A 27,972-nucleotide genomic window follows, 5' to 3' on the forward strand; every position below is an offset into this window, starting at 1 on the left:
GGGCCTAACTGTTAGAAGGAAAACTAACAAACAGAAAGCAATAACATTGGCTGGGCATGGTGGTTCATGCCTGTAATCCCAGAACTTTGGGAGGCTGAGGCGGGCAAATCACGAGGACAGGAGTTTGAGACCAGCCTGGCTAATATGGTGAAACCCCGTTTCTACTAAAAATACAAAAAGTAGCTGGACATGGTGGTGTGCACCTGTAGTCCCAGCTACTTGGGAAGCTGAGGTGGGAAAATCACTTGAATCTGGAAGGTGGAGGTTGCAGTGAGCTGAGATCACGTGCCACTGCACTCCAGCCTGGGCAACAGAGCAAGACTGTCAAAAAAAAAAAAAAAAAAAAAGAAAACAATAACATCAACATCAACAAAAAGGACGCCCACACAAAAACTGCATCCAAGGTCATCAACATCAAAGATCAAGGTAGATATATCCACAAAAATGAGGAAAAACCAGCATAAAAATGCTGAAAATTCCAAAAACCAGAATGCCTCTGCTCCTCCAAATGATTGCAACTCCTCTCCAGCAAGGGCACAAAACTGGACAGAGAATGAGTTTGACGAATTGACAGAAGTAGACTTCAGAAAGTGCGTAATAACAAACTGCTCTGAGCTAATGCAAGGAAACTGAGAACTTTGATAAAAGGTTACAGGAACTGCTAACTAGAATAACCAGTTCAGAGAAGAATATAAATGACCTGATGGAGCTGAAAAACATAGCACAAGAACTTTGTGAAGCATACACAAGTATCAATAGCAAGATCAATGAAGCAGAAGAAAGGATATCAGAAATTGAAGATCAATTTAATGAAATAAAGTGTGAAGACAAGATTAGAGAAAAAAGAATGAAAAGGAATGAACAAAGCCTCCAGGAAGTATGGGACTACATGAAAAGACCAAACCTACAAGTTATTGGTGTACCTAAAAGTGACAGGAATAATGGAACCACGTTGGAAAACAAGCTTCAGGATATTATCCAGGAGAACTTCCACAGCCTAGCAAGACAGGCTAGCATTCAAACTCAGGAAATACAGAGAACACCACAAAGATATTCCCTGAGAGGTGCAACCCCAAGACACATAATCATCAGATTCTCCAAGGCTGAAATGAAGGAGAAAATGTTAAGGGCAACCAGAGAGAAAGGTCAGGTTACCTATAAAGGGAAACCCATCAGACTTAACAGTGGCTCTCTCTGCAGAAACCCTACAAGCCAGAAGAGAGTGGGGGCCAATACTTAACATTCTTAAAGAAAAGAATTTTCCACCCAGAATTTTATATCCAGCTACACTAAGCTTCATAAGGGAAGGAGAAATAAAATCCTTTACAGACAAGCAAATGCTGAGGGATTTTGTCACCACCAGGCCTACCTTAAAAGAGCTCCTGAAGGAAGCACTAAATATGGAAAGGAAAAACCAGTACCAGCCAATGCAAAAACACACCAAAATATAAAGACCAATGACGCTATGAAGAAACTGCATCAACTAATGTGCAAAATAACTAGCATCATGGGGACAGGATCAAATTCACACATAACAATATATATTATTATTATTATTATTTTTATTATACTTTAAGTTCTTGGGTACATGTGCACAACATGCAGGTTTGTTACATATGTATACATATGCCATGTTGGTGTGCTGCACCCATTAATTCGTCATTTACTTTAGGTATTCCTCCTAAGGCTATCCCTCCCCACTGCCCCCACCCCACGACAGGCCCCAGTGTGTGATGTTCCCCACCCTGTGTCCAAGTGCACACATAACAATATTAACCTTAAATGTAAATGGTCTAAATGCCCCAATTAAAAGACACAGACTGGCAGATTGGATAAAGAGTCAAGACCCATCAGTGTGCTGTATTCAGGAGATCCATCTCACTTGCAAAGACATGCATAGGCTCAAAATAAAGGGATGGAAGAATATTTACCAAGCAAATGGAAAGAAAAAAAATGCACGTGTTGCAATCCTAGTCTCTGATAAAACACAGATTTTAAACCAACAAAGATCAAAAGAGACAAAGAAGGGCATCACATAATGGTAAAGGGATCAATGCAACAAGAAGAGCTAACTATCCTAAATATATGTGCATCCAATACAAGAGCACCCAGATTCATAAAGCAAGTTCTTAGAGACCTGTAAAGAGACTTAGACTCCACACAATAATACTGGGAGATTTTAACACCCCACTGTCAATATTAGACAGATCAACGAGACAGAAAATTAACAAGGATATTCAAGGCTTGAACTCAGCTCTGGACCAAGCAGACCTAATAGACATCTACAGAACTCTCCACCCCAAATCAGCAAAATATACATTCTCCTCAGCACCACAAAGAACTTATTCTAAAATCAACTACATAATTGGAAGTTAAACACTCCTCAGCAAATGCAAAAGAATGGAAATCATAACAAACAGTATCTCAGACCACAGTGCAATCAAATTAGAACTCAGGATTAAGAACTCCCTCAAAACCACACAGCTACATGGAAACTGAACAACCTGCTCCTGAATGACTACTGGGTAAATAATGAAATTAAGGCAGAAATAAGTTCTTTGAAACCAATCAGAACAAAGACCCAATGTACCAGAATCTCTGAAACACCACTAAAGCAGTGTTTAGAGGGAAATTTATAGCACTAAATGTCCACATCAGAAAATGGGAAAGATCTAAAATAGACACCCTACCATCACAATGAAAAGAACTAGAGAAGCAAGAGCAAACACATTCAAAAGCCAGCAGAAGACGAGGAATAACTAAGATCAGAGCAGAACTGAAAGAGATACAGACACAAAGATCCCTTCAAAAGATCAATGAATACAGGAGCTGGATTTTTGAAAAGATTAATAGACCTCTAGCCAGGCTAATGAAGAAAAGAGAGAAGAATCAAATAGATGCAATAAAAAATGATATAGGGGAAATCACCACTGATCCCACAGAAATACAAACTACCATCAGAGAATACTATAAACACCTCTACACAAATAAAAGAGAAAATCTAGAAGAAATGGATAAATTCCTGGACACATACACCCTCTCTAGACTAAATCAGGAAGAAGTTGAGTCCCTGAATAGACCAGTAACAAGTTCTGAAATTGAGGCAGTAATTAATAGCCTACCACTACCACCCCCCCCCACAAAAAAAAAAAAAAAAAAAACAGCCCAGGACCAGACGGATTCACAGCTGAATTCTACCAGAGGTACAAAGAGGAGCTGGTGCCATTCCTTCTGAAACTATTCCAAACAATAAAAAAAGAGGGACTCCTCCCTAACTCATTTTATGAGGCCAGCATCATCCTGATATCAAAACCTGGCAGAGACACAACAAAAAAGAAAATTTCAGGCCAATATATCTGATGAAGATTGATGCAAAAATCCTCAGTAAAATACACACAAACTGAATCCAGCAGCACATCAGAAAGCTTATCCACCATGATCAAGTAGACTTCATCCCTGGGATGCAAGGCTGGTTCAACATATGCAACTTAATAAATGTAATCCATCACATGAACAGAATCAATGGCAAAAACCACATTATTATCTCAATAGATGCAGAAAAGGCCTTTAATACAATTTGATACCCCTTCATGCTAAAAACATTCAATAAGCTAGGTATTGTTGAAACATATCTCAAACTAATAAGAGCTATTTATGACAAACCCACAGCCAATTTCATACTGACTGGGCAAAAGCTGGAAGCATTCCCTTTGAAAACTGGCACGAGACAAGGATGCTGTCTCTCACCACTCCTGTTCAACATAATATTGGAAATTCTGGCCAGGCCAGTCAGGCAAGAGAAAGCAATAAAGCATATTCAAATAGGAAGAGAGGAAGTCAAATTGTCTCTGTTTGCAGATGACCTGATTGTATATTTAGAAAACCCCATCGTCTCAGCCCCAAAACTTCTTAAGCTGATAGGCAACTTCAGCAAAGTCTCCGGATACAAAATCAATGTGCAAAAATCACAAGCATTCTATACACCAATAATAGACAGACAGCCAAATCATGAATGAACTCCCAGTTGCTACAAAGAGAATAAAATACCTAGAAATACAATTTATAAGGGACATGAAGGACCTGTTCAAGGAGAACTACACACCACTGTTCAAGGAAATAAGACAGGACACAAACAAATGGAAAAACATTCCATGCTCATGGATAGGAAGAATCAATATTGTGAAAATGGCCATACGGCCCACGGTAATTTACAGATTCAATGTTATTCCCATCAGGCTACCATTGACTTTCTTCACAGAATTAGAAAAAACTACTTCAGATTTCATATGGAACAAAAAAGGGCCCGTATAGCCAAGACAATCCTAAGCAAAAAGAACAAAGCTGGAGGCATCATGTTACATGACTTCCAACTATACTACAAGGCTACAGTAACTAAAAGAGCATGGTACCGGTACCAAAAACTATATGTAGACCAAGAGAACAGAACAGAGGCTTCAGAAATATCACCACACATCTACAACCATCTGATCTTTGACAAACCTGACAAAAGCAATGGGGAAGGGATTTCCTATTTAATAAATGTTTTGGGGAAAACTGGCTAGCCATATGCAGAAAACTGAAACTAGACCCCTTCTTTACACCTTATACAAAAATTACCTGATTAAACAATTAAACAGAAAACCTAAAACCATAAAAACCCTAGAAAAAAACCTAGGCAATACCATTCAGGAAATAGGCATGGGCAAAAAAGACTTTATGACTAAAACACCAAAAGCAATGGCAACAAAAGCCAAAATTGATAAATGGGATCTAATTAAACTAAAGAGCTTCTGTCAGCGAAATAAGCTATCATCAGAGTGAACAGGCAACCTATAGAATGGGAGAAAATTTTTGCAATCTATCCATCTGACAAAGGTCTAATATCCAGAACCTATAAGGAACTTAAACAAATGTATAAGAAAACAAAACAACCTCATCAAAACGTGGGCGAAGGATATGAACAGACAGACACTTCTCAAAAGAAGACATTTATGTGGCCAAGAAACATATGAAAAAAGCTCATCATCACTGGTCATTAGAGAAATGCAAATCAAAACCACAATGAGATTCCATCTCATGCCAGTTACAATGGCAATCATTAAAAAGTCAGGAAACAACAGATGTGGAGAGGCTGTGGAGAAACAGGAACACTTTTACACTGTTGGTGGGAGTGTAAATTAGTTCAACCATTGTGGAAAACAGTGTGGTGATTCCTCAAGTATCTAAAACCAGCAATCCCATTACTGGGTATATCCCCAAAAGGATTATAAATCATTTTACTATAAAGACACATGCACACATATGTTTATTGCAGCACTATTTACAATAGAAAAGACTTGGAACCAGCCCAAATGACCATCAATGATAGACTAGATAAAGACAATGTGACACATATATACCATGGAATACTATGCAGTCATAAAAAAGAATGAGTTCATGTTCTTTGCAGGGACATGGATGAAGCTGTAAAACATCATTTTTAGCAAACTAACACAGGAACAGAAAACTAAACACTGCATGTTCTTGCTCATAAGAGTGAGTTGAACAATGACAACACCTGGACACAGGAAGGGAGATATCACACACCGGGGCCTGTCAAGAGGAGAGAGAGCATTAGGACAAATACCTAATGCATGTGGGGCTTAAAACCTACATGACAGATTGATAGGTGCAGCAAACCACCATGGCACATGAATACCTATGTAACAAACCTGCACGTTCTGCACATGTATCCCAGAACTTAAAGTATAATAATAAAAAAAGAAAGAATATCATTAAAATTGATAAAAAATTATTCTTCTGGAAAAATCTGGATTCTATATACACAGAACACATACTAAGAATGTGTAAATGTAAATTGTATAAAGCAAAATTGTATCTCTTTCCACAGTATACTAAAAAATCCAAAAAATGGCCAGAAAACTATTAGTAATAATATGAGAGTCTGAAAATATAAAAAATGAATTACTTTTCTCTATACTTTTTAAAATTAATTTAAAAAATGTAAAAATCCCACTTACAATGACAACAAAACATTACAGGTACGTAGGAGTAAATATAACAAGAACTAATATGAAGAAATCTAAACTTTTGAGAAAGCACCACTGTAAAGTCTTGTGAAAGCACCAATATGAAGACCTAAACCAATGAAGACTCATACAACATTTCTGCGTGGAGTGACTTCAATAATAACAATAATGTCAAATAGCTCCAAATAGATAACTCATTTTCAGTCAGAATGCTATTTTTTTTTTTTGAGGGGAGTCAGGTAAAATTAAAGTTCATATGGCAGAACATATTCCAAAAGAGCCAAGAAAACAATGAAAAAAGAGTAGAATAAGACATGTTTAATAGATACTCAAACTTTTCATATACCCTGTATAATTGAAGCGGTATGATATGACATTTTTATCCTAATTGCCTCACTTTACAAAACTGTAATATTACCAATATACTGTGTGTCTGCTTGTGTATTTTATTGTCTATATATCTGTTTATGTACTTTATACATAAGCTGATAAACAACTTCAGCAAAGTCTCAGGATACTGAACATCTGTGATTTGTACCTGAAAAGAGTAAATCACAATAAATCACTGGATTTCTTGATCCACCTGGAACTCGTTTTTGACCCTTGGAGGGCAATGTTGCCCCTGTTGAGAATGCACAATTTAGTGGAAAAAGAATAGTTGATTCTACAAATGTTGCTGACATAATTTGGTATCTGTCAGGAAGGAAAAAAAGTGAAACCTCTGTTCGCACCATAACAAAATGGATTAAATATTTAATTGTAAAAAAGAAATAGAAAATAAAAATTGTAAAATAGAAAAAATTAAGTGAATATAAATATGTGTACCACAGTAGTCAAGAAGACTATTTATTTATTTATTTATTTATTTTTTCAACTTTTTTTAAGATTCAGCAAATACATGTGCAGGTTTGTTACCTGTGTATATTGTGTAATGCTGAGGTTTGGAATATGAATGATCCTGTCACCCAGGTAGTGAGCACAGTAGCCAATAGGTAGATTTTCAACCCTTGTCTTCCTCCCTTCTTCCGCTCTCTTCTTGTCTCCAGTATCTATTGTTCCCATCTTTATGTTCATGTGTACCCAATGTGTAGCTCCCACTTGTGAGAACATGCCGTATTTGGTTTTGTTTCTGTGTTAATTAGCATAGGATAATGGCCTCCAGCTGCATCCGTGTGACTGCAAAGGACATTTCATTCTATTTAATGGCTGAGTAGTATTCCATGGTATATATGTACCACATTTCTTTATCCAGTCCACTACTGATGGGCACCTAAGTTGATTCCATGTCTTTGCTATAGTGAATAGCACTGCGATGAATATATGAATGCACGTGTCTTTTTGGTAGAATAATTTTTGAGTATACATGCCTGTGGTAATGGGATTGCTGGGCCAAATGGTAGTTCTACCTTTAGTTCTTTGAGAAATATCCAAACTGCTTTCCACAGTGGCTGGACTAACTTACATTCTCACTAATTGTGTATATGCATTCCAAAGAGACCCTTTAGAAAGCCCAGAAGTTACCGAGGATAAGGCAGACACATTTGACTAGATGAAATACATTGTTGTATAGTAAAATGTACCTTCATTTAATTTACTTCATTTCAGTTAACAAATCTTTGATGAGCATCTACTATGTGTGAAGCACTTTTCTAAGCACTGGAGATTCTGCAGTGAACAAAGTCCCTTAGAGTTTACATTCGTGTGGGGCAGAAAGTCAGTAAACAAAAATAAATATATGATGTCAGGCGATAAATGCTAGGAATAAAGATATACCAGGGCAAAGAGACAGAGAATGGGGGGTACTGTTTTAGTTAGGGTAGTCAAATTTAAGCATATTTCTTAAAATAATCGAGTAGTGCATATGTTTGAGGGGGAGTGTTCAGGCTGATTCTGAAGCAAGAACATGCTTGGCAGGCATGAGGAGAAATGAGGAGGCCGGTGTGGCTGCGGCAATGGAAGGGAGATGGAGAGTGGGTGATGAGGCTAGAGGAGAAGTCAGAAGCTAGATACTGTAAGGCCTTGAAGGCCGTGATAAGAACTTTCATGAAGCTGGACGTGGTGACTCAGCCTAATCCCAGCACTTTGGGAGGCTGAGGCGGGAGGGTTGCTTGAGTCCAGGAGTTTGAGACCAGCCTGGGCAACATAAGACCTCATCTCTACCAAACCTAAAAAATAAAAAATTAGTCGGGCATGGTGGCATGCATTTGTATTCCCAACTACTCAGGAGGCCAAATGGAAGGATTGCTTGAGCCCGGGAGGTTGAGGTTGCAGTGAGCTGTGATCATGCCAGTGCACTTGAGCCTGGGCAACAGCTCGAGATCCTGTCTCAAACAAACAAACAAAAAACAATTTTCAACTTTTACACTGATGGGGGTTGGTCTTTGGAGAGTTTTGAGTAGAGAAGTGACCTCATCTGATTTACATTTTGAAAGCGCGATTCTGTTGGGAGTGGGGAGTGAGATTGAGAAGCTCAGTTTGGAAGCAGGCACAGCAATGCAGCAATGCAGGTGAGATATGGCAATGGTTTGGACATCTTGATGAAGGAAATGAGTAGTAGTCAGATTCAAGATATAATTTTAGGGTACAGGTTGATGAATTGGATGTAGAGAAAGAATGAGTAGATTGGGAAAACATATTTTCAGCACAAATGGCAGATAAAAACTTAATATGCAAAAACGCATAAAACTGAGAAAGACAAAGGGCAAATCACCAGTTTGAAAAGCAATTAAATCACAGGAGAGAAAATTCAAAATACCGTTAAACTTATGAAAAAATGTTCAGTTTCACTAGTAGTCAGGAAAATACAATTAAAGGAACAGTTAGATACCACTTTTCTCAATAGACAAAAATTAAAAATAGCTACCGCTTCCAGCACCAGTGCAAGTATGGGGAAGATAGGACTCTCATATATTCCTGTAAGAATGTGAATTATTACAAATTTTGGGAAAAGTAATTAGGTAATGTCCATTAACGTTAAAATACATATTTCTTTTGATCTGGCAGTTCTAATCTACTTCTGGAAATCTATCCTAGAGAAATACAATCCTGATCATATATAGAGATGTTTATTGCAGTATCATTTGGCAATGGCAGAATCATTTAGCCAAAGGCAAAAGGCTGGAAACAAGCTAAATGTCTATCTTTAAGGAAACGGTTGAATAAGCAGTAATTCATACACACTACTGGATGCTATGCTATTAAAATGTTAGATTGATGTGCTGTTGTCCGTGATGTATTGTTAGGTGAAGAAAACAAGTTGCAGAATTATGTATATAGTTTGACCCCATTTTTAGAAAAAAATTCCTACATATACTCATATTTGCATACATTTTTATATAAACATGGATTAAGATGTGGAAAGATTCATAGGAAGTTAAGACTGTGAGTTTTTAATTTTTGAAGAGAGAAACTTAATACAGATTTAAATAGAACATTTATTGAGACCTAGCTTACAATGTGTATAATCTGTAGTATGGCATCTCAAGTTTGACTTCCGGGTCTTGGCAAGTGCTCAAGCTTCTGGATGATGATAGATAAGAGTGTCTTTATTCCTGAAACACTAGGATTACAGGCTTGGATTTCTTCAAAACCACAATTGGAACTTCTCAAGTAGAATGTAGGAACACTAGTTGTTTTTTTTCTATTCCTGATTGTTTTTAAGGGGGAAAGTAAAGGAATCTCATCAAATATAAAACTGAATATTTTGATTAATTTTTCAGCTTATTCTTTTGTTCCTTTGGATCCTGTTTTTTCCTTCTATGTCTTGTCCCCTTTCCCAGTTCCCTGTATTCACTTCCTTGATATGTCAGTTATAACCTAGGGTGAGAGATATTTAGGGGAAAATGGGAAATTGCATTTTTTAATTTTAACTTTTTGAGATGGAGTCTCACTCTGTTGCCCAGGCTGGAGTGCAGTGGCACGATCTCGGCTCACTGTAACTTCTGCCTCCCGGGTTCAAGCAATTCTCCTGCCTCAGCCTCCTGAGTAGCTGGGACTACAGGTGTGCGCCACCACGCCTGGCTAATTTTTGTATTTTTAGTAGAGACGGGGTTTCTCCATGTTGGCCAGGCTGGTCTTGAACTCCTGACCTCATGATCCACCTGCCTCGGCCTCTCAAAGTGCTGGGATTACAAGCATGAGCCACCACGCCTGGCCAGGAAATTGCATTTTTAATGCAATACTAACTCAGGGAGTCTTTAATTGGGATAGGAGCTGCATTAACTGATTTTACATAAATTGTTTCCTAATGTTTTGTGTTTCTCATTCAGTTTCATTATCTCTAAACTCACCTTTCTGCTTTTCTTTCCTATGTTCTGCTCCTAAATGAAAAACGACTAATTGAATTGACTTCCATTCCATTCTTGTGAACAGGACATTTGACATTTGTATTAGTTTATTTGCAAAACAAAATTTATTATTGATTTCTTAAGGTAAGTTTCACATTCCTACTTTTATATTGTCACTATCTTAGAAGTACATATTTATGTATTTTCTTAAAATTTTCATCATTTTGTTAAACATGGTGTCATTTTGATAGCTTGTCCTTTTTCCTTTCTTTTTTTGGGGTCCTTTAAGATTTCCACATCTATATCTTTACAGGAGGGCTAACAATTGCTTTAAATTTGTCAGTTTTTCAGTGGCCTTTAGAAAATGGTCCACAAATTTTTTTTTTTTTGAGACGGAGTCTCGCTCTGTCGCCCAGGCTGGAGTGCAGTGGCCGGATCTCGGCTCACTGCAAGCTCCGCCTCCCAGGTTTACGCCATTCTCCTGCCTCAGCTTCCCGAGTAGCTGGGATTACAGGCTTGAGCCACCGCTCCCGGCCACAAAATTTTTATAGTTGGAGTATTCTATTGTATGATTTACTTGCCTTCAAAGACCTAGTGGGGGCGCAAATGTTTTGATCCCAGGTTAGAAGTTATGGAGAAGATACAGGAAGGTTTCTATAGATCTGTCTCTTCTGAATTCTTGCTTCATTGGCACATACACCCAGATATGGAGTCAGCTGAGCTGGGTTGCTGAAGCCTATCTATTGTTTTTTAGTAATTGCCTTGACAGGGTCCCTGCTTCTTACCAGAAATCTGAGAGAAGTTACATTAGTCATACCCTTCTAAAACCTAGTAGTGGCCGGGCACAGTGGCTCACGCCTGTAATCCCAGCACTTTGGGAGGCTGAGGCTGTGGATCACCCGAGGTCAGGAGTTTGAGACCAGCCTGGCCAACATGGTGAAACCCCATCTCTACTAAAAATACACAAATTAGCTGGGCTTGGTGATGCACCCCTGTAATCTCAGGTACTCAGGAGGCTGAGGCATGAGAATCGCTTGAACCCAGGAGGAGAAGGTTGCAGTGAGCCAAGATCATGGCACTGCACTCTAGCCTGGGTAAACAGTGAGGAAAAACAAACAAACAAACAAAACAACCTACTAGTTAGCTGTCAGATGGACCACAGAGGCTGAAAAAAATGACGTGAGTATGATGAAAATCTAATACTTTTAACTATGTGAAAATATTTCTGGTCAAAAATTTTCCCTGATAACAGCATAATGTGTGTAAAAGATATGTCAACTAAGGCTGGTAAAATCTCTGTGTATTTTCCGCAGATGACAAAAGCAATTTACAATATTAAAATCCATGTTCAATATCTGTCTTCCATCCTCTTCTCTCTCACTCCCTCTCTCTGGCAACTCAGTTTTGCCAAACCTATGCAGCTCATCAAAGACCTGAGGATTCTGTGACTTTTAAAATTAACATAGGCTTCCATACCTGTGGCAGGGCTGTGAGAACACAGTAGACAGCCATACAGTGGATTAGATTGTGCTAGAAATTGTGGAGATACTCTTTTAAGGTTGTGGTTGGGTAGCCTGAAATATTTATGAAACATTTTACACTTTGGGCAGAGACTAATGTCTGGTTTCTCTCCTTTTTTCATCAAACATCGCTAAAGAATAGCATATCAATATGAAAAGATTCCTTGGAGACATCTAGTTAGTCCAAAGAATTCGATAACTAGAATTACAGACTCTCAGGAAGTCTATTTGGAAGGGACCATAAAGATAATTTATTCCAATTATTCAGCTGTTTCCTGAGTCTCCTTTGTGGCATTCTCACTGAATGAGCCTTAAACTCTTGCTTAAACTCTTTGGGCCTCTGCTTCTCCTTATTACAAAGATAAAATTTGTTACTTTGTACCTTCCATTCACTGATCTCATTTCTGTTTTTTTTTTTTTTTTTTGAGATGGAGTCTCACTCTGTCCACCAGGCTGGAGTGCAGTGGCCGGATCTCGGCTCACTGCAAGCTCCGCCTCCTGGGTTCACGCCATTCTCCTGCCTCAGCCTCCCTAGTAGCTGGGACTACAGGCGCCCGCCGCGCGCCCGGCTAATTTTTTGTATTTTTAGTAGAGACGGGGTTTCACCGTGGTCTCGATCTCCTGACCTTGTGATCCGCCCGCCTCGGCCTCCCAAAGTGCTGGGATTACAGGCGTGAGCCACCGCGCCCGGCCCACTGATCTCATTTCTTTGGGGCTATACAAAATATTCTAATCCATTATGAACTTTCACCTATTTGAATGTAATTCTCATTGTTTCCTCATATTTGATTTCCCAGGGAAATTCTGCAACTTCCTGCTCACTTGAGTCTTTCTCTCCTGAAGGCATTTAGTTTATCCACATCCCATGATTGAGCTGAATGTAATATTCAGGGTGTGGGCTAACCAGCACAGAATTGAACAGTATAAAAGTAAAATTTCTAAAAATGATTATTTAAAAATAGACTAAAATAAATTAACTCTTTCGGATGTTTGAGAGGCACATCCCACAGCTACTTACTTGTATCTCTATATTCTTCCTGCTTACCTTCCTTCTCCTAGCTACCTTCTTTGGAAAGTGCTCTTGAGAAGTTCATTAGTCGTCTCCAAATACCAACTACAGTGTTCTTTCAGTCCTTATTTTCCTTGAAGTTTCAGTTATCCTTTAATCATTCATTTTTTTCTCAAAACTGTAATCTTCCTTAATAATTGGAACATTCCACTATACAGGTTTTCCTTATATCTTCCTATCCCTTAGTTAAATTTCTTCGATATGTTACATATAACAAACTCAGTCCTTGGACTTCTGCTTTTGTTAGTCCTGTACTTTCTGCTTTGAAGAATTCACTCTTGCTTGTACTCATCTAATTCCAGATATCTCCTGAATGACAAATGTTATTGCTTTTCCCCTTAAAACAACAATTTGTTATTCCCTCCCTGTCCCTCAAACGATTTCCTAGTTTGTTTGTTACCTAGTTTCAAAAGTTTTGAAACTATTGTTTGTTTGTTTTTTTTTACTTTTCCTTACTCCTATGCAGTCATCATGAAGTAGTGATTCTTTGAATTTTCTTCTATTTATTCTCTTTCCATTACTTACTCCAAGTACTTCTTAATTAGATTTACTACCTATGATGTTTCTTTTTTTAATCTTATTTTTCACAATCACAAGAGCAACTATTTTTAAAATGATACAACCTTATTCATTTCACTCTGTGTCTCAAACATTGTGGAATGCTTCCAGCTGCCTGAAGAGGAAAATATAAATTCCTGGCTTGTTTTTCAAATCCCTTTATAGTCTCCTTTTCAAACTGCCGTAACAGCAAAATTGCCTACTGCACCTGGAGCATGGCATGACAGCCTTTAACCCTTTGCCTTTCTTTTACTTGTTGTAATTCACTCAGCATATCAACATCTTATCCATCTGCTGTGACATAACATATACCACTACTCCCTTCCCCATGAAGTTATCACCTCTACTTTCTCATCCCACGACGGATTATGCTGTCCCTCTAAACTATTTTTTGTAACTTAGATCTTACTTAAAAAATTGCCATGTATACGTATATCACTATATATATTGTAAGCTACTTGATTGCAGGAGCTCTGACTTGTGTTTTTCTGTACACCCCTTATTGCTAGACCAGCGCCTTGCAAACATTGGGCCTGCCATGAGGAGTTACTGGTTAACTTGTTGGAGAGGCTATCATAGACATACTTGTCAAAGGATATTACTATATATTTCTTTAATTAAAATGTTTTACTTCAGAAAGTATCCAGTCTTTCTTGAAGGAATCATATATGTATTAACTTATAAAACAAATATTTGGAAACTGAGGTTTGTGACTAAGAGATTAAAAAGGGTGACACTTCTGAAGAGCAGAATCTGTGATATGAAGATGAAAGGGATTTTATAATTATAATCTGTTTAGGCAATGGCTGGGATATGGTTTGTATCTGGAGGGTGGGAATCATAATAATCACTTGTCTTATGGGCCTTTAAAAAACATATCCTTACTCTTCTGCTTTTTTGTTGTACTTCTTTCCTTTACTTGCCTTCGCCCTTTTTGAGCCTTTTGATTTTTCACCACTGATTTCTGATTCTTGCTTTCCTTTAACTTTGCCCTTTCCTTTGTCACTTTTTGTGTTTTTATCATCTTTTTCTTTTTTACCTGGATCTTTCTCTGCATCTCTCTCCTTTTCTTTATCATTATTTCCTTTATCCTCAAAATTCTCCTTCTTTTCTTGGGCTTCCTGTCCTTTTATTATATCTGACTCACTCTTCTTTAGTTGGGATTCCGGTGTTTCTGGTACGCTCACTTCAGTGTTCTTTACTTGGGATTCTGGTCCTTTCTGTACACCTGCCTCACTCTTCTTTTCTTGGACCTCCTGTTCCTTTGGCACATCTGCCTCACTGTTCTCTATTTGGCCTTCTTGTCCTGTTGGTACCTTCAACTCACTCTTCTCTACCTGGGCTTCCTGTCCTTTCAGTACAACTGACACACTCTTCTTTACCTGGGCTTCTTGTCCCTTTGGGACACCCGACTCACTCTTCTTTACTTGGGATTCCTGTCTTCTTGGCACATCCATCTCATTCTTCTCTACCTGGGCTTCCTGTCCTTTCAGTACAACCAACCCACTCTTCTCTACCTGGGCTTCCTGTCCTTTCAGTACAACCAACCCAGTCTTCGTTACCTGGGCTTCTTGTCCTTTTGGTACACTCGACTCACTCTTTACTTGGGATTCCTGTCTTCTTGGCACACCCATCTCACTCTTCTCTACCTGGGCTTCTTGTCCTTTCAGTACAACCAACCCACTCTTAGTTACCTGGGCTTCTTGTCCTTTTGGTACACCTGACTCACTCTTCTTTACTTGGGACTCCTGTCCTCTTGGTACACCTGACACACTCTTCTTTATTTGGGCTCCCTGTCCTTTTGGTACACTCGTCTCACTGATTTTTAGTTGGGTTTCCTGTCTTTTTGGTATTCTAGCATCACTGTCTATATTGACCTCCATTCCTATCTTGTCTTTCTCTAAATCAGTGCCTTTTCCTTCTCTTTCTGGCTCCTTTATGTGTGTTGATTTCAAGGATTCAACAGAATTTGTAAATATGATGTCATTCTTTAGTGCTTCCTTGTTTTCTTCTTGTCTATTCTGAGACCTTGCAGTGCCTCCACTTTTTAGAATCTGGATTTTGGAACAAGATTTTTTTGCAAGTTCTTCATCCATGTAACCTGTTAATATAACTGAGCATACAACAAGAGGGCATGATTTAGATAGCAAGTATTTTCTCTTTATTTCTATTTTTTTCCCCTTGATACTGATTCCTTTTTTTGTCTTAAAACTGAAAAACTGAAATTTTTCTGAATCTCAAGTTATCTAAAATGATGGCTCTCTATACATAAAATAATAAAAGTATCAATACAATTCTGGATTCTTTTCTTTTCTTTTTTTTTTTGAGACGGAGTCTTGCTCCGTTGCCCAGGCGGGAGTGCAGTGGTGCATCTCCGCTCACTGCAAGCTCCTCCTCCCAGGTTCACACCATTCTCCTGCCTCAGCCTCCCGAGTAGCTGGGACTACAGGCGCCCGCCACCACGCCTGGCTAATTTTTTTTTTTTTCTATTTTTAGTAGAGACCGGGTTTCACCATGTTTGCCAGGATGGTCTCGATCTCCTGACCTTGTGATCTGCCCACCTCAGCCTCCCAAAGTGCTGGGGATTACAGGCGTGAGCCACTGCGCCCAGCCAAATTCTGTACTATTTTCAATAATTTGGAAGACTAATGAGAGAAAAGGAAACGTATTGTAAATGAACTGACATTTGTTCAGTGGATTATGGCTAATGAATAATGCTTAGTGGCTAACAGAGGATGTATTCTGAAAAGAAATAGAATTTATTTTAAGGAAAAATTGTGGGAGGAAGCAATAATTATATTTCTCAAGATTGAAAAAGGAAACTCAAATATGCTTTCCATATTGAATAAAAGCATATCTTATTATGCAGTACTAGCTGATAATTACTAAGTGCTTATCACACACCAAGTACTCACTGTTCTAAGCACTTTATGTATTAAATCATTTGATACTCACAACAACCAGGTAGGGTATTACTAACCTCATTTTACAGATGAAGAAACTGAGGCACAGAATGCTTAAAGGAATGTGAATAAGGTTATGTAATCAGTAGGTGGTGGAGCTGGGATTTGAACCTGAGTGGTCAGACTCCAGAGTTCAGTTTTGATCATTACCATAGACTGCTTCTTGCAATATCTGCAAACTCTGCAAAAATTTCAGGTCCTTTGATTGTGTTCAGGTAAATTAGCTGTTATGTCTCAATTCCTGTGTGATTTAACAAACTTGAATTTATTAGCTTCTGCTAGGTATTTTTTATTTGCTTTTTTTTTTTTTTTTTAAGTAATATGGTTCCTTAAATTAGGTAAAAGAAATATCTGAGCCACCAAGGGGTTGTGTGAGTTCTTGCCATGGAGCAGAGGCATGTCTTGCTTTGAGGAAATCTAATATTTAATATTTAGTATGGTAGAAATAATCTTATTAAAAAGCTGAATCAGAAGACTTGGGCTGGGAGCAGTGGCTCACACTTGTAATCCCAGTACCTCGGAAGGCCAAGGTGGGCAGATCACTTGAGGTCAGGAGTTGGAGACCGGCCAGGCCAACATGGTGAAACCCCATCTCTACTAAAAATACAAAAATTAGCCAGGCATGGTGGCGCACGCCTGTAACCCCAGCTACTCCGGAGGCTGAGGCAGGAGAATCACTTGAACCCGGAAGGCGCAGATTACAGTGAGCTGGGATCGCACCACTGCACTCCGGTCTGGGTGACAGAGCAAGACTCCATCTCAAATAACCTCATTAAAAAAAAAAAAAGAAAAGAAGACCTAGGTTTACTATTCCTGCTATTTGGGTTATCTGGGTTTAATGAGTTTATTAAGGTAAATCGGTTAATCCTCAAAGACTCACTGTTTTTATATTTAGTTTGATCTGCTCACTTTGTAGAGTTTTTAAATATTATAGACAAATGTTAAAGGAACATAGCCTTTGGAGACAGACTGGTTCAAATCCTGCCTCCCACACCTGCCTAGCTGGGTGACCTTTGGCAAACTTTACTTTCTGTCTGTAAAATGGGGGCAATAGTAGTAGCTACCTCAAAGAGGTGTTATGAGATTAAATAATGTTATCTAAATAAAAGCACTCAGTACAGTGCATGGGACACAATAAGCAGTCAATAGATATTGGCCATTACTACTTCCCAATGAGACAGTACAGGAAAAAAACTCTCTAATTCAATCAAGACAAGGCATTCTTAGTTTCCAACAAATAATTTACAGGAGTGGTTGATTGTATTACAGGAAAATTTCTTTTTTTTTTCTTTTTTTGTTTTGAGACGGAGTTTCACTCTTATTGCCCACACTGGAGTGCAATGGCATGATCTCGGCTCACCACAACCTCCGCCTCTCGAGTTCAAGCAATTCTCCTGCCTCAGCCTCCCCAGTAGCTGGGATTACAGGCATGCGCCACCACACCTGGCTAACTTTGTATTTTTAGTAGAGATGGGGTTTTTCCATGTTGGTCAGGCTGGTCTTGAACTCCTGACCTCAGGTGATCCACCTGCCTTGGCCTCCCAAAGTGCTGGGATTACAGGCATGAGCCACCACTCCTGGCCAATTACAGGAAAATTTTCTTGCTTAAAAATGAATTATGGGACTTTTTCGTTTTTTACATTTAGGGTTTGACATTTGAAAAATTGGCATACACATAACTTCAGAATTTTATCAATTATAAAAATGAGGCACACCTGTATTAGGTAAGAAACTAATTATAAATCAAAAGGGTTGTTGTAGTTTAGTGTTTTCTTTTATTATTTTCAGCTGTTGATATCTAAATAAAAATAACATTAAGAAAATTGCTGTAATGTTTTCTGAACCTTTTTGTATATTTCCCCCTTTACAGTTCTTCATTAAAATATGGTACTGACATTTTATTCTAGACAATCAATTTTCAATTTCCTAATGAAAATCAGTGGTAATATATTTCAAGCATTGCTAAATTGAGAAAAATAGTTCAGAATATTTTGATCTTCGACAGTGCTACCAGTGGACACTGTTTTGTTTTGTTTAGGGGTATGGTGGTGTGGAATGGTAAGATCATGCTTTTCCATTGAAGCTTCTAACCTTAAGAATTTCATGGAATGTAATCCTCACATAAGCTGATTTTTCTTAAGTTTTGAATATTTTTAGTTTTACTATCTCTTGGGGGTAATTATTTGCTATTGTGTGTAATACTTCGTGATTCATTTTAACCTAAATTTACCTTCTAAATTATATAGGTTTTATAAACCAAAATTAAGTATTATAGGATTTCCTGAAGCACCCAGTGTTTATTCTAGCTGCACCTTTCCTAATTTCACAGAATTAAAAAAAATTATTCTTTCTCCCACTACACTGAAAAATACCTCTGGTTACTTCTAATAGAATCTTCATACCCTTATTTTAATGTATTTGCTGTCATCTTTTAAATCTTGTATTTAATTAACATAGATTAGATTTACAGGATTTATTTTTGAGGAATCCAGCTATCCCATAAAGTGAGGTTCACTTTTATTTCAAGTTTGCATTGCAAAAGTAAGCCACAAATCATTATTCCACCACATTCTAAGTTCTTTTCTTCCTTCTCCCAGATTTCAAGATAGTTCATACATGTTTTCCTTCTCCTGGACCTCATAATCATCCTACACTTACAGTGTAAATCTTCATAATATAAAGACTTGGAAGCTCTGGCTGCAAGTACATTTATTGCAGGCAGTAGCCCACACTACAAAATTTTAATACAATCAAAAGATTTAATCAAGACTTTGGGGATCATCGTAATACATTCAAGGTGATTAAAAAGTAATTATTACAATTTTTAAATTGGATTAATTTTTGTTAAAGCTAAAAGATATCATGAAATAGCTATCACATTAACAATTCTATCTAAATGATACTTAATGTAGAAAATAGAATGTGGGCTTTATTAGGAAACTAATCTTAGGTTCTTAATCCAGTGGTTGGCAGGGAGAGCACAATTGGATCTAGACCGTAAAATATCTATTCAGTATCAGAGGGATGAATCATTATAGTTCTCAGGCTATGAATTACATTTTAAAATATCATATACTTATTAGTTGAATGAGGAGGTGAGAAATAAGAGACTCAGTTTGCTGGGATGATGATGTTTGTTGGTTTAATCTGTCTTAAACCTTTCTTTGAACACTGAATTAAACCTTAACCTCTTTTTTCTAAAAATATCAACTGGGGCCAGATGCAGTGGCTCACACTTGTAATCCCAGCACTTTGGGAGGCTGAAATGGGAGGATCACTTGAGGCCTGGAGTTCGAGGCCAGCCTGGGCAACATAGTGAGACCCCCATCTCTATTTTTTAAAAGAAATATAAAAAAAAAAATCAATTGGGAAGAATGTGTTTGAAATATATGTCAATAAGAATATATCTTTTACAAAAATTTTTTAAAAAAGATTAAATGGATTTTTCTCTGGCAACTTAAAAAATTAGTATTCATAAAAAATTTATTACCTCTGGGAAGAGACTTGGCCTGTGATCCCTTCTCAGAGCCCTTGTATTAGTCAGGGTTCTTCTGAGTCAAGTTGACATATAACATCAATCATCAGAGCCCACCTTTTCCTTTTTTTTTTTTTTTCTTTTTTTTGGTAAGAGAAACTCACAAGATCACAGTCCTATCACTTTTTCTATGTGAGGAGAGCATTTGAGGGATGTTGACACATTATGATTATTTTGAATGCCTACTGTTTCTTGTACCATGAGTCAAAAGAAGTTAATTTCCCCGGCTGGGCACGGTGGCTTGCGCCTGTAATCCCAGCACTTTGGGAGGCCGAGGCGGGCGGATCACCGGAGGTCAGGAGTTCGAGACCAGCCTGACCAACATAGTGAAACCCTGTCTCTATTAAAAATACAAAATTAGCCAGGCATAGTGGCACACGCCTGTAACCCTAGCTACTTGGGAGACTGAGGCAGTGGAATCACTTGAACCCATGAGGTAGAGGTTGCAGTGAGCCAAGATCGTGCCATTGCACTCCAGCCTGGGCGACAAGAATGAAATTTGTAAAAAAAAAAAAAAAAAAAAAAGAAGAAATTAATTGCCCCTTTCAACTTCATCTCTGCCTTCCTCTCCCTTCAAACCCACTCTCTTTCTAGTGTGAACTGAGAGAGAAGAATGAGGCTTAAACATGATTAAATATAAGGACGTATTTTGTGTTCGTGTCAGTGTTTGGAATGTTTGAAATGCTTGATATGTGTCTCACTAGGTTTAAGTCTTATTTGCTTCTTTTGATAATATATTTACAGAATTAAGCATTATTATTCTGCTTTGTTTTGTATGGTTTCCTTGCTTGAAGAGCTGAGCCATATATTAAGTAATCCCAATAGAGAGAAATCTGAATCCAGAAAACAGTTAAAAAAGTCAAACATTGATTTAAATGTGGTCTTCTATTTTTAAAAGGATCCTTTTGTGTATATTTAATTATCCAGCTTTTCTGTAGATGTATATTTGTATTTACAAACATTCCGTCAAGTTTCATGACTAATCACAAAAAATGCATTCATGATTCAGTGTAGGAGGCAATGTGTTAGTATGGGAAGGGTGTGTATTTTGGAGATAGGACATCCTGGGTTTAAATCCTGACACCAATGTTTACCAAATCTTTAACCTTGGGTAAATATCTGAGTTAGTTTCCTAATCTGTAAAATGGGGAATAATAATAGCTACCAGGCAGGGATATGGTAAGAATAAGAGATGCTACTTTTGTAAGTGCCTAGCACAGTGTACAATACATAGTCAATACTCAATACCTACTGTCTTTCAAAGGTAGTTATTTAGAAGGCAACAGAAAGTAGATGGGATTTTGTTTTTAACTAGTTTTTTTCCCCCTATTAATATGATTCAGAGGGACTTCACCTATAACTAAAAAAGAGTTCTAAATTCCCAGCAAAGAACTAATGGAATTCAGAAACCAATCTTCCTTTCATTATGTTTTGCTGAGAATCAGGGAGGAGATTCTTTTTCAGAGCCTAGAAGATGGCCAGAGATTGTGGCACCCTTTCATATGAACTTCATCTCTTCTACAGCAATCTCTTAAAAAGTAGTTCTTTAAAAACTTGGGGCCTGGCACAGTTGCTCACACCTGCAATCCCAGCACTTTGGGAGGCCGAGGCAGGAGGATCACTTGAGCCCAGGAGTTCAAGATCAACCTGGGCAACATAGAGAGATCCTGTCTCAAAAAGAAAGGGGGGGGAGAAAAACTTTGGAAGTTTCTGGAAGATAGGAACATTCAAATTAGCCTTAGAAGCACAGGTCTCTATTTTGGAAGTAGAAACAGACAGGTCACAAAAGAATTATAATAAGCAATGTAAAATATCAGAGTTGAGAAGAGATATGGAACTTACCCACAGGAGTCAGTGCTAAAAACAAAACACAAAAGAAAGATCAGTGGGGATTTTCTAACTCAAGAAGAACCCACCTTCCAATAGTATCCTTCCTAGGTGAATTTAGAAACAGGACTTGGAGGGAGCATAAAACTCTGTTTCATCCTCAGGAGTGTTGCTGGCCAATGCTCCACATCCCACTCCACACAGAGGATTGATTGTCTTTAGGATGCCATTTAGTTGATATAGGGATTTGAAATCTTGGGTAGGTAATATCAATTCTACTGAAATTTAAACTATTGCATTTCCTTCCTTTCTTTGTTCTTTCATAAGTCTTTCACACGTCTTCTGCAAAACAGTTTTTTGCTCACTGTTCTGGTCAGTTTGAAAAATGTGTATTGTTGATCAATTACCAAAATCACCTCTCATCCTGACACATACTCTTTTTGTCAATCTTAGAGGATTTTCTTTTTTATTAAAAATTATTAGTTGCCAGATTATAGCACAGAGGAACTAGGCTCTGTTGTGATAGATTAGCTGGGAATATATGCTACCAAAAATCTTTGGTAGTAAATAACTAGAATCAAACACAAGGCCATTATACTTTGTTACAAAAGGAAAATAGATAAGAAGAATTAAAACTGAAATATGAGGAAATCACTTACTGAAGAAATTTTGACTGCTCTAAGGTAGAAGAATTTGTAATACAAAAACATTTGGGAAAAAGAATGTAAAGGTCCTAGGCACAGAAATAGGTAAGGCAAGGAAATGATCCAAACTTACTGATTTTTCCAGAACTGTCCACTGAAAGAGACCAAGGCAAACACATCAGTAGGTACTGGGCTTTCCTGTCTTCCCAGTCCCTAAGCTTCTGCATTGAGTGGGATCATCTGCATCATTAACAACTAAATTTCATTTATTTAAATGTGAAGAAACTTCATTTCCCCTCCCCCTTCTCTTTGCCCAGTGTAGTTTACAAAGACCTTGTGATAAGCTACTTTAAATCACCTTTACTTATCATTGACCATTAGCAATTTTGTCTAGAATGTCAAGATTACAATTTATAAAATATAGGACATATAATGGTCTTGCTTAGAAGATGTGTGCTAACATTATTTTTTGACATTGTTTGATACGAGTTTTTTTTTTAATATATTTTTTTGAGACAGGGTCTCTGTCTTCCAGGCTGCAGTGCAGTGGCACGAACATGGCTCACTGCAGCTTCCACTTGTGGGGCTCAAGCGATCCTCCAGTTTCAGCCTCCTGAGTAGCTGGGACTAGAGGTGCATGCTACCACACCCAGCTAATTTTTTAATATTTTTTTTGTAGAGACAGAGTTTCACCGTGTTGCCCAGGCTGGTCTGGAACCCCGCGCTCAAGTGATCCACCTGCCTTGGCTTCCCGAAGTACTGGGATTATAGGTGTAAGCCACCATGCCTGGCCTGGTGTGAAATATTTAAGGTAAAGTTGTTACCAAGTACTGAAATATAGGTATATCTTTTTTGTTGATGTTACTTGATAAAGCACAAAATAGGCTGGCACAGTGGCTCATGCCTGTAATCCCAGCACTTTGGAAGGCTGTGAGGCAAGCGGACGGCTTGAGCCTAGGAGTTCAAGACCAGCCTGGGCAACATAGTGAGACCCCCATCTCTGCAAAAAAATAGAAAATAATTAGCTGGGTGTGGTGGCATGTGCCTGTAGTCCCAGCTGCTCAGAAAGCTGAGGTGGGAGGATTGCTTTGGAAGTCAAGGCTGCAGTGGGCCATGATCACACCAGAGCACTCTAGCCTGGGTGAGTGAAGTTCTGTCTTTAAAAAAAAAAGCACAAAATAATAAGAAAGCATGAAATTGTAAGAAGCATAATACCAGGATTGTTTACCAGAGATAAATATGTGGAGTTAGGGTATTTAAACCATAGAGTGGGAGTTGGTGAAATACAGCCCATGGAATAAATCTAGTATGTTGGCTATTTTTGCATGTCCTGTGAAGTAAGAATGGATTTTACATATTTAAATAGTTGAAATAATAATAATAATAGTAATAATAATATTTTGTGGCACATATATGAAATTCAAATTTCAATGTCTAAAATAGTATTTTATTGGGACATATCCATGCTCATTCTTTTATATATTGTCTATGACTGTTTTTGTGCTACAACAGCAGAGTTGAGTAGTTGTGACAGAGACTTTATGGCTTATAAAATTTAAAATATTTGGCTGGGCATGGTGGCTTATGCCTGTAATCCCAGCACTTTAGGAGGCTAAGGCAGGAGGATTGTTTGAGGCCAGGACTTTGAGACCAGCCTAGGCAACACAGCAAGACTCAGTTTCTACAACAACAACAACAAAAAGTTAGCCAAGCATGGTGGCACACATATATAGTCCCAGCTACTCAGGAGGCTGAGGCAGGAGAATTGCTTGATCCCAGGAGAGGAGGTTGTAGTGAGCTATGATCACACCACTGCACTCCAGGGTAGGTGACAGAGCAAGACCCTGTCTCAAAACAAAACAAAACCAAAAACAACAAACAAACCAAAAAACCACAAAAACTCAACAAACAAAACAAACACAAAACATTAAAAATATTTATAGAAAAGATTTGCTCACCCTAGCCCTACAAGAAACTAATGTATTAAAAATACATTAGAAACTTACTAGTGTGAACTTGAGGTATTCTTGAAAATCAAAACAAGAAAATAGGTTAATGGTAGCATTTTTGAACAGAAATACAGTTCTTTCCCACTCCCAATTCCCTAGTTCTTTTTTCTAGAGTACCATAACGACTTCTAGCAGAATACAATGAAATATGATGACACAACAGATTCCTTAGTGTGTTATAAGAACCTGACACTTTTTACCACCTTTATGACTCTCACTGTGGTCCACCTTATTGTTGTCTCTCTAATTGAGCTCTCTGCTTTCACCCTTGCCTCCCAGTCAATTTCTAGTAGAGCAATTAGCGGGACCCTTTTAAAGTGTCAGCAAGACTCCGCTTAAGATCCACCAATGGCTCCCCATCTTGATTTAACAAAAGTCAAAACCACAACACTGACTTTCAAAGGTAGCCCTGGAAGATCTGTCCCTCTAAATCTCTCTTATAGCTTCTTTTATGTCACTTTTCATTCTGTTCCAGCTATATGGTACTTGCTTTCTTGCTTTTCCTCAAATAGTCTGGAAAATGTTCCTACCCTAGGGTGGTTTACTTGTTGTCTTCTCTGATTGAAATAGTCCCCCCTCAAATATTGCCTAGCTAATTCTCTCACCTATTTCATGTTCCATCTAGTAGTTCTAGCAATTGCTGAGAATGAGGCATTAAACTTTCCAAATGTAGTTGTGGGGTTTTCTGTTTCTCTTCAGTTCTAGTAGGTATTTTTTTTTTCCAGTGTGTTTTGAAGCACTGTTGTTTGGTACATACATATGTAGGATTTCTATGTCTTCTTGATGCATTGATATTTTTATCATGATATAATGTCCCTCTTTCATCCCTGGTAAATTTCTTTGCATTCAGGTCCACTTTACCTGATATTAATGTAGCCACTTCTGCCATTTTTTTTTGAAAAAATTAATGTTTCATGGCATATATTTTTCATTTTTTTAAACTTTTATTGTTAAATTTGAAGTGACTTTCTTGTAGATAGGATATAGTTAGGTCACATTTTTAATGTTCTTTGGTAATCTTTTAAAAAAATTGGTGTATTTAGACCTACACAAAATAAATTCATGTGATTTGCCTGATTGTTATGACAGGCAAGTCCCAATTCTTTCAAGGAGGGGACGTCAGAAAAGGCTTAATCTCTGCAGCAGTAGTGGTCCACGTTTAGATGTAATAAACTTTATGGAGGAAAAGATGAAGATCAATCTTTCCTTTTTATCTTGAATTCTATTTTAGTGTTTTCTTTGTTTGCATTTTGCAGTCTGTCCCTTCTTCGATTCCCATTTGCTACATCTTCTCATTTTTATTATTTCTACTTTTTATCTTTTGGAGTTTTGTTTTGTGACCCTGTGACTTCAGATTGTGATATAAATTTCTTAGTGTATTTTTTCCGTGGTCTTCCCAGCATATTTTGCCAGCATTATTTCTTCTTGCTTCTTTTTTGCAACTTAACTCTCTAACCAGAAGAACAACTTGTTTTTGGTCCTTTCTATGTGGTTTCTTGTTTCTGTGGGCCTTTTATTTATTTAAAAGACAGAAAGACAGATAGAAAGGAAGAAGAAAGAACAAGCGAACGAACAAAAGAAAGAAAGAAAGACCCAAACTAAACCAAAATAGAAACCAAAAACAAAAAAGTGTCAGTACAAATAAAGGAATCGAGATGCTACCAAAGACCAGAGGAAACTGAGAAAGACAGTAGGAGCTTACTGGTTGCTATTGGACCATTTGCTAAAAATAAAATAAATTACTTAAAAAAAAATTATGTACTGAGTTCCTATTGAAAATCCACTTGTAACACCAGAAAATAGACCTTTGGGAAGCATTAAATCTTCTAGGAATATGCTATCTCTTATTAAGTCAATTTTAACTCCACTTTAATAACTTAAATATCCAGGCCATTTTGAATGGCCCGTATGATGGGTTATATGAGTGAAGGCCACTTTTTCCTAATGAAATAAAATATTTTTTTAAACATTCTTAATCTAGGTCACATTCTTTCAGGAGACTGGTTAATAGTTAAAGGTTACTAATTTATGTTATCTCTTCATCGTCTTTTTTTTTTCTCTTCCTTTCAAATTTCTACCATTATACCAGCTCACTGTATTTTTTTTTTACAGTACAGAAAGTTTATTTGTAATTATGTTTTAAAATGTTTGTAATGATACTTTTTCTATATTTTTTATTTCTGATAATCTCAAATTTAATCAGAATTTTAAAGCTGGCTTGGGAAATAACATATGTTAGAAGAAACCCTTCAGATATTTTAGGATACTGAAGAGCAGTAGAATTAAGAGAAAAGGAATTTATAAGTTAGGCTTACATCTTGCTATGACTGAATGTTTATGTCCCCCTCAAATCTGTATGTTGAAGCCCTAATCTCTAATGTGATGGCATTTGAAGTGGCGCCTTTGGGAGGTAATTAGGTTATGAAAGTAGCGTCCTCCTGATTGGGAGTAGTGCCCTTATAAGAAGAGACACGAGAGAGGTTGTTTCTGACATGTGAGGACACCACAAGGCAACTGTCTGTAGGCCACGAAAACCTCCCTCACCAGGAACAAAGTCAACTGCACTTTGATCTTAGAATTCCCAGCCTCTAGGCAGTGAGAAATAAATGTTTGTTGTTTATCAGTTTATTGTATTCTGTTATAGCAGCCTGAACGGACTAAGACACACCCTTTGCTAAAATACCAACAAAAAACAATGTGATTTTCTTTGGACATGGAGACAAAGGTTCTTACTAGCACATTTCCCAGAGGTATTAGAGTAGGGCAGAGCAAGGATGTTATGACAAACAAGAAATCCTAAGAGCTTACATTTTCCGATCCTCTTCTATAGTCCTACATCTTTCATGGTGAATATCTTTAGAGTGCGAAAAATGTAGTTGAGTTTAGCACCTTTTCTTTTTCTTTTCAGTTTTTATGAGAATTTAAAAACTCTTCAAGAGTTAGTAATACTTATTTTAAGTTTTGCTTCTTTTACTTTTTTTCCTATTTCAGTCTCTAGTCTCAAAATATCTGTTCTATTCTTCACGGTTCATTATATTCTTCTCCTAGATTTCCATTACTAAGTTTACTTATTCCTTGCCTTACTGTGGCAGGGCAGGTCTCACTAACACAGGCCTCCGTAACAACAGTTTCAGCACTGACTGAGGGGTTAAGTTAAATATTAAAAGCTGATAGAGCCAGGTTGGAATGTAATAAGCCCACCAAGAATTTGCCTAGGCCTTTCCTGGGCCTTGAAGCACATGACAAGATTACGAAGGAATTCTTAACAGGACCCGTTTAGGATTAAAACAAGTTTATTGGGGAGTCTGAAGAAAATCCCCAGGCCTCCACAGACAAGTTTATTGGGGTCTGAAGGAACTCCATAAACCTCCATGATTTAGCAGGAGACGAGATAAGGGTAATCACCCCAGCACCTGGACCCATTTAGATTAAGTAAATTCACTGAGGCTCCAGAGGAAGGTCTTCAGGACTTGAACCTTAGTAAAAGAAATTAATCACTTATGTCTTTAGACGAATGCACACTTACATGTAG

The 27,972-nt window shown here is 37.7% G+C and overlaps 1 protein-coding gene across 1 annotated transcript in view; it reads right to left on the reverse strand.

The window, feature by feature from the left end:
- Positions 1-14,343: 14,343 nt before the first annotated feature.
- The window catches only part of TSBP1 (testis expressed basic protein 1), a 66,739-nt gene continuing 53,110 nt past the window's right edge, over positions 14,344-27,972 (reverse strand). The window contains exons 18-22 of the mRNA XM_026448128.1: positions 24,438-24,457; positions 22,565-22,585; positions 21,803-21,817; positions 15,056-15,575; positions 14,344-14,878 (exon numbers count right to left, since the gene is read on the reverse strand). Coding sequence (XP_026303913.1) covers positions 14,344-14,878; positions 15,056-15,575; positions 21,803-21,817; positions 22,565-22,585; positions 24,438-24,457 — 1,111 coding nt within the window. The remainder of the gene's footprint in view (positions 14,879-15,055; positions 15,576-21,802; positions 21,818-22,564; positions 22,586-24,437; positions 24,458-27,972) is intronic.

Source organism: Piliocolobus tephrosceles, chromosome 5 (assembly GCF_002776525.5).
Source record: "Piliocolobus tephrosceles isolate RC106 chromosome 5, ASM277652v3, whole genome shotgun sequence".
Taxonomy (NCBI): Eukaryota; Metazoa; Chordata; class Mammalia; order Primates; family Cercopithecidae; genus Piliocolobus; species Piliocolobus tephrosceles.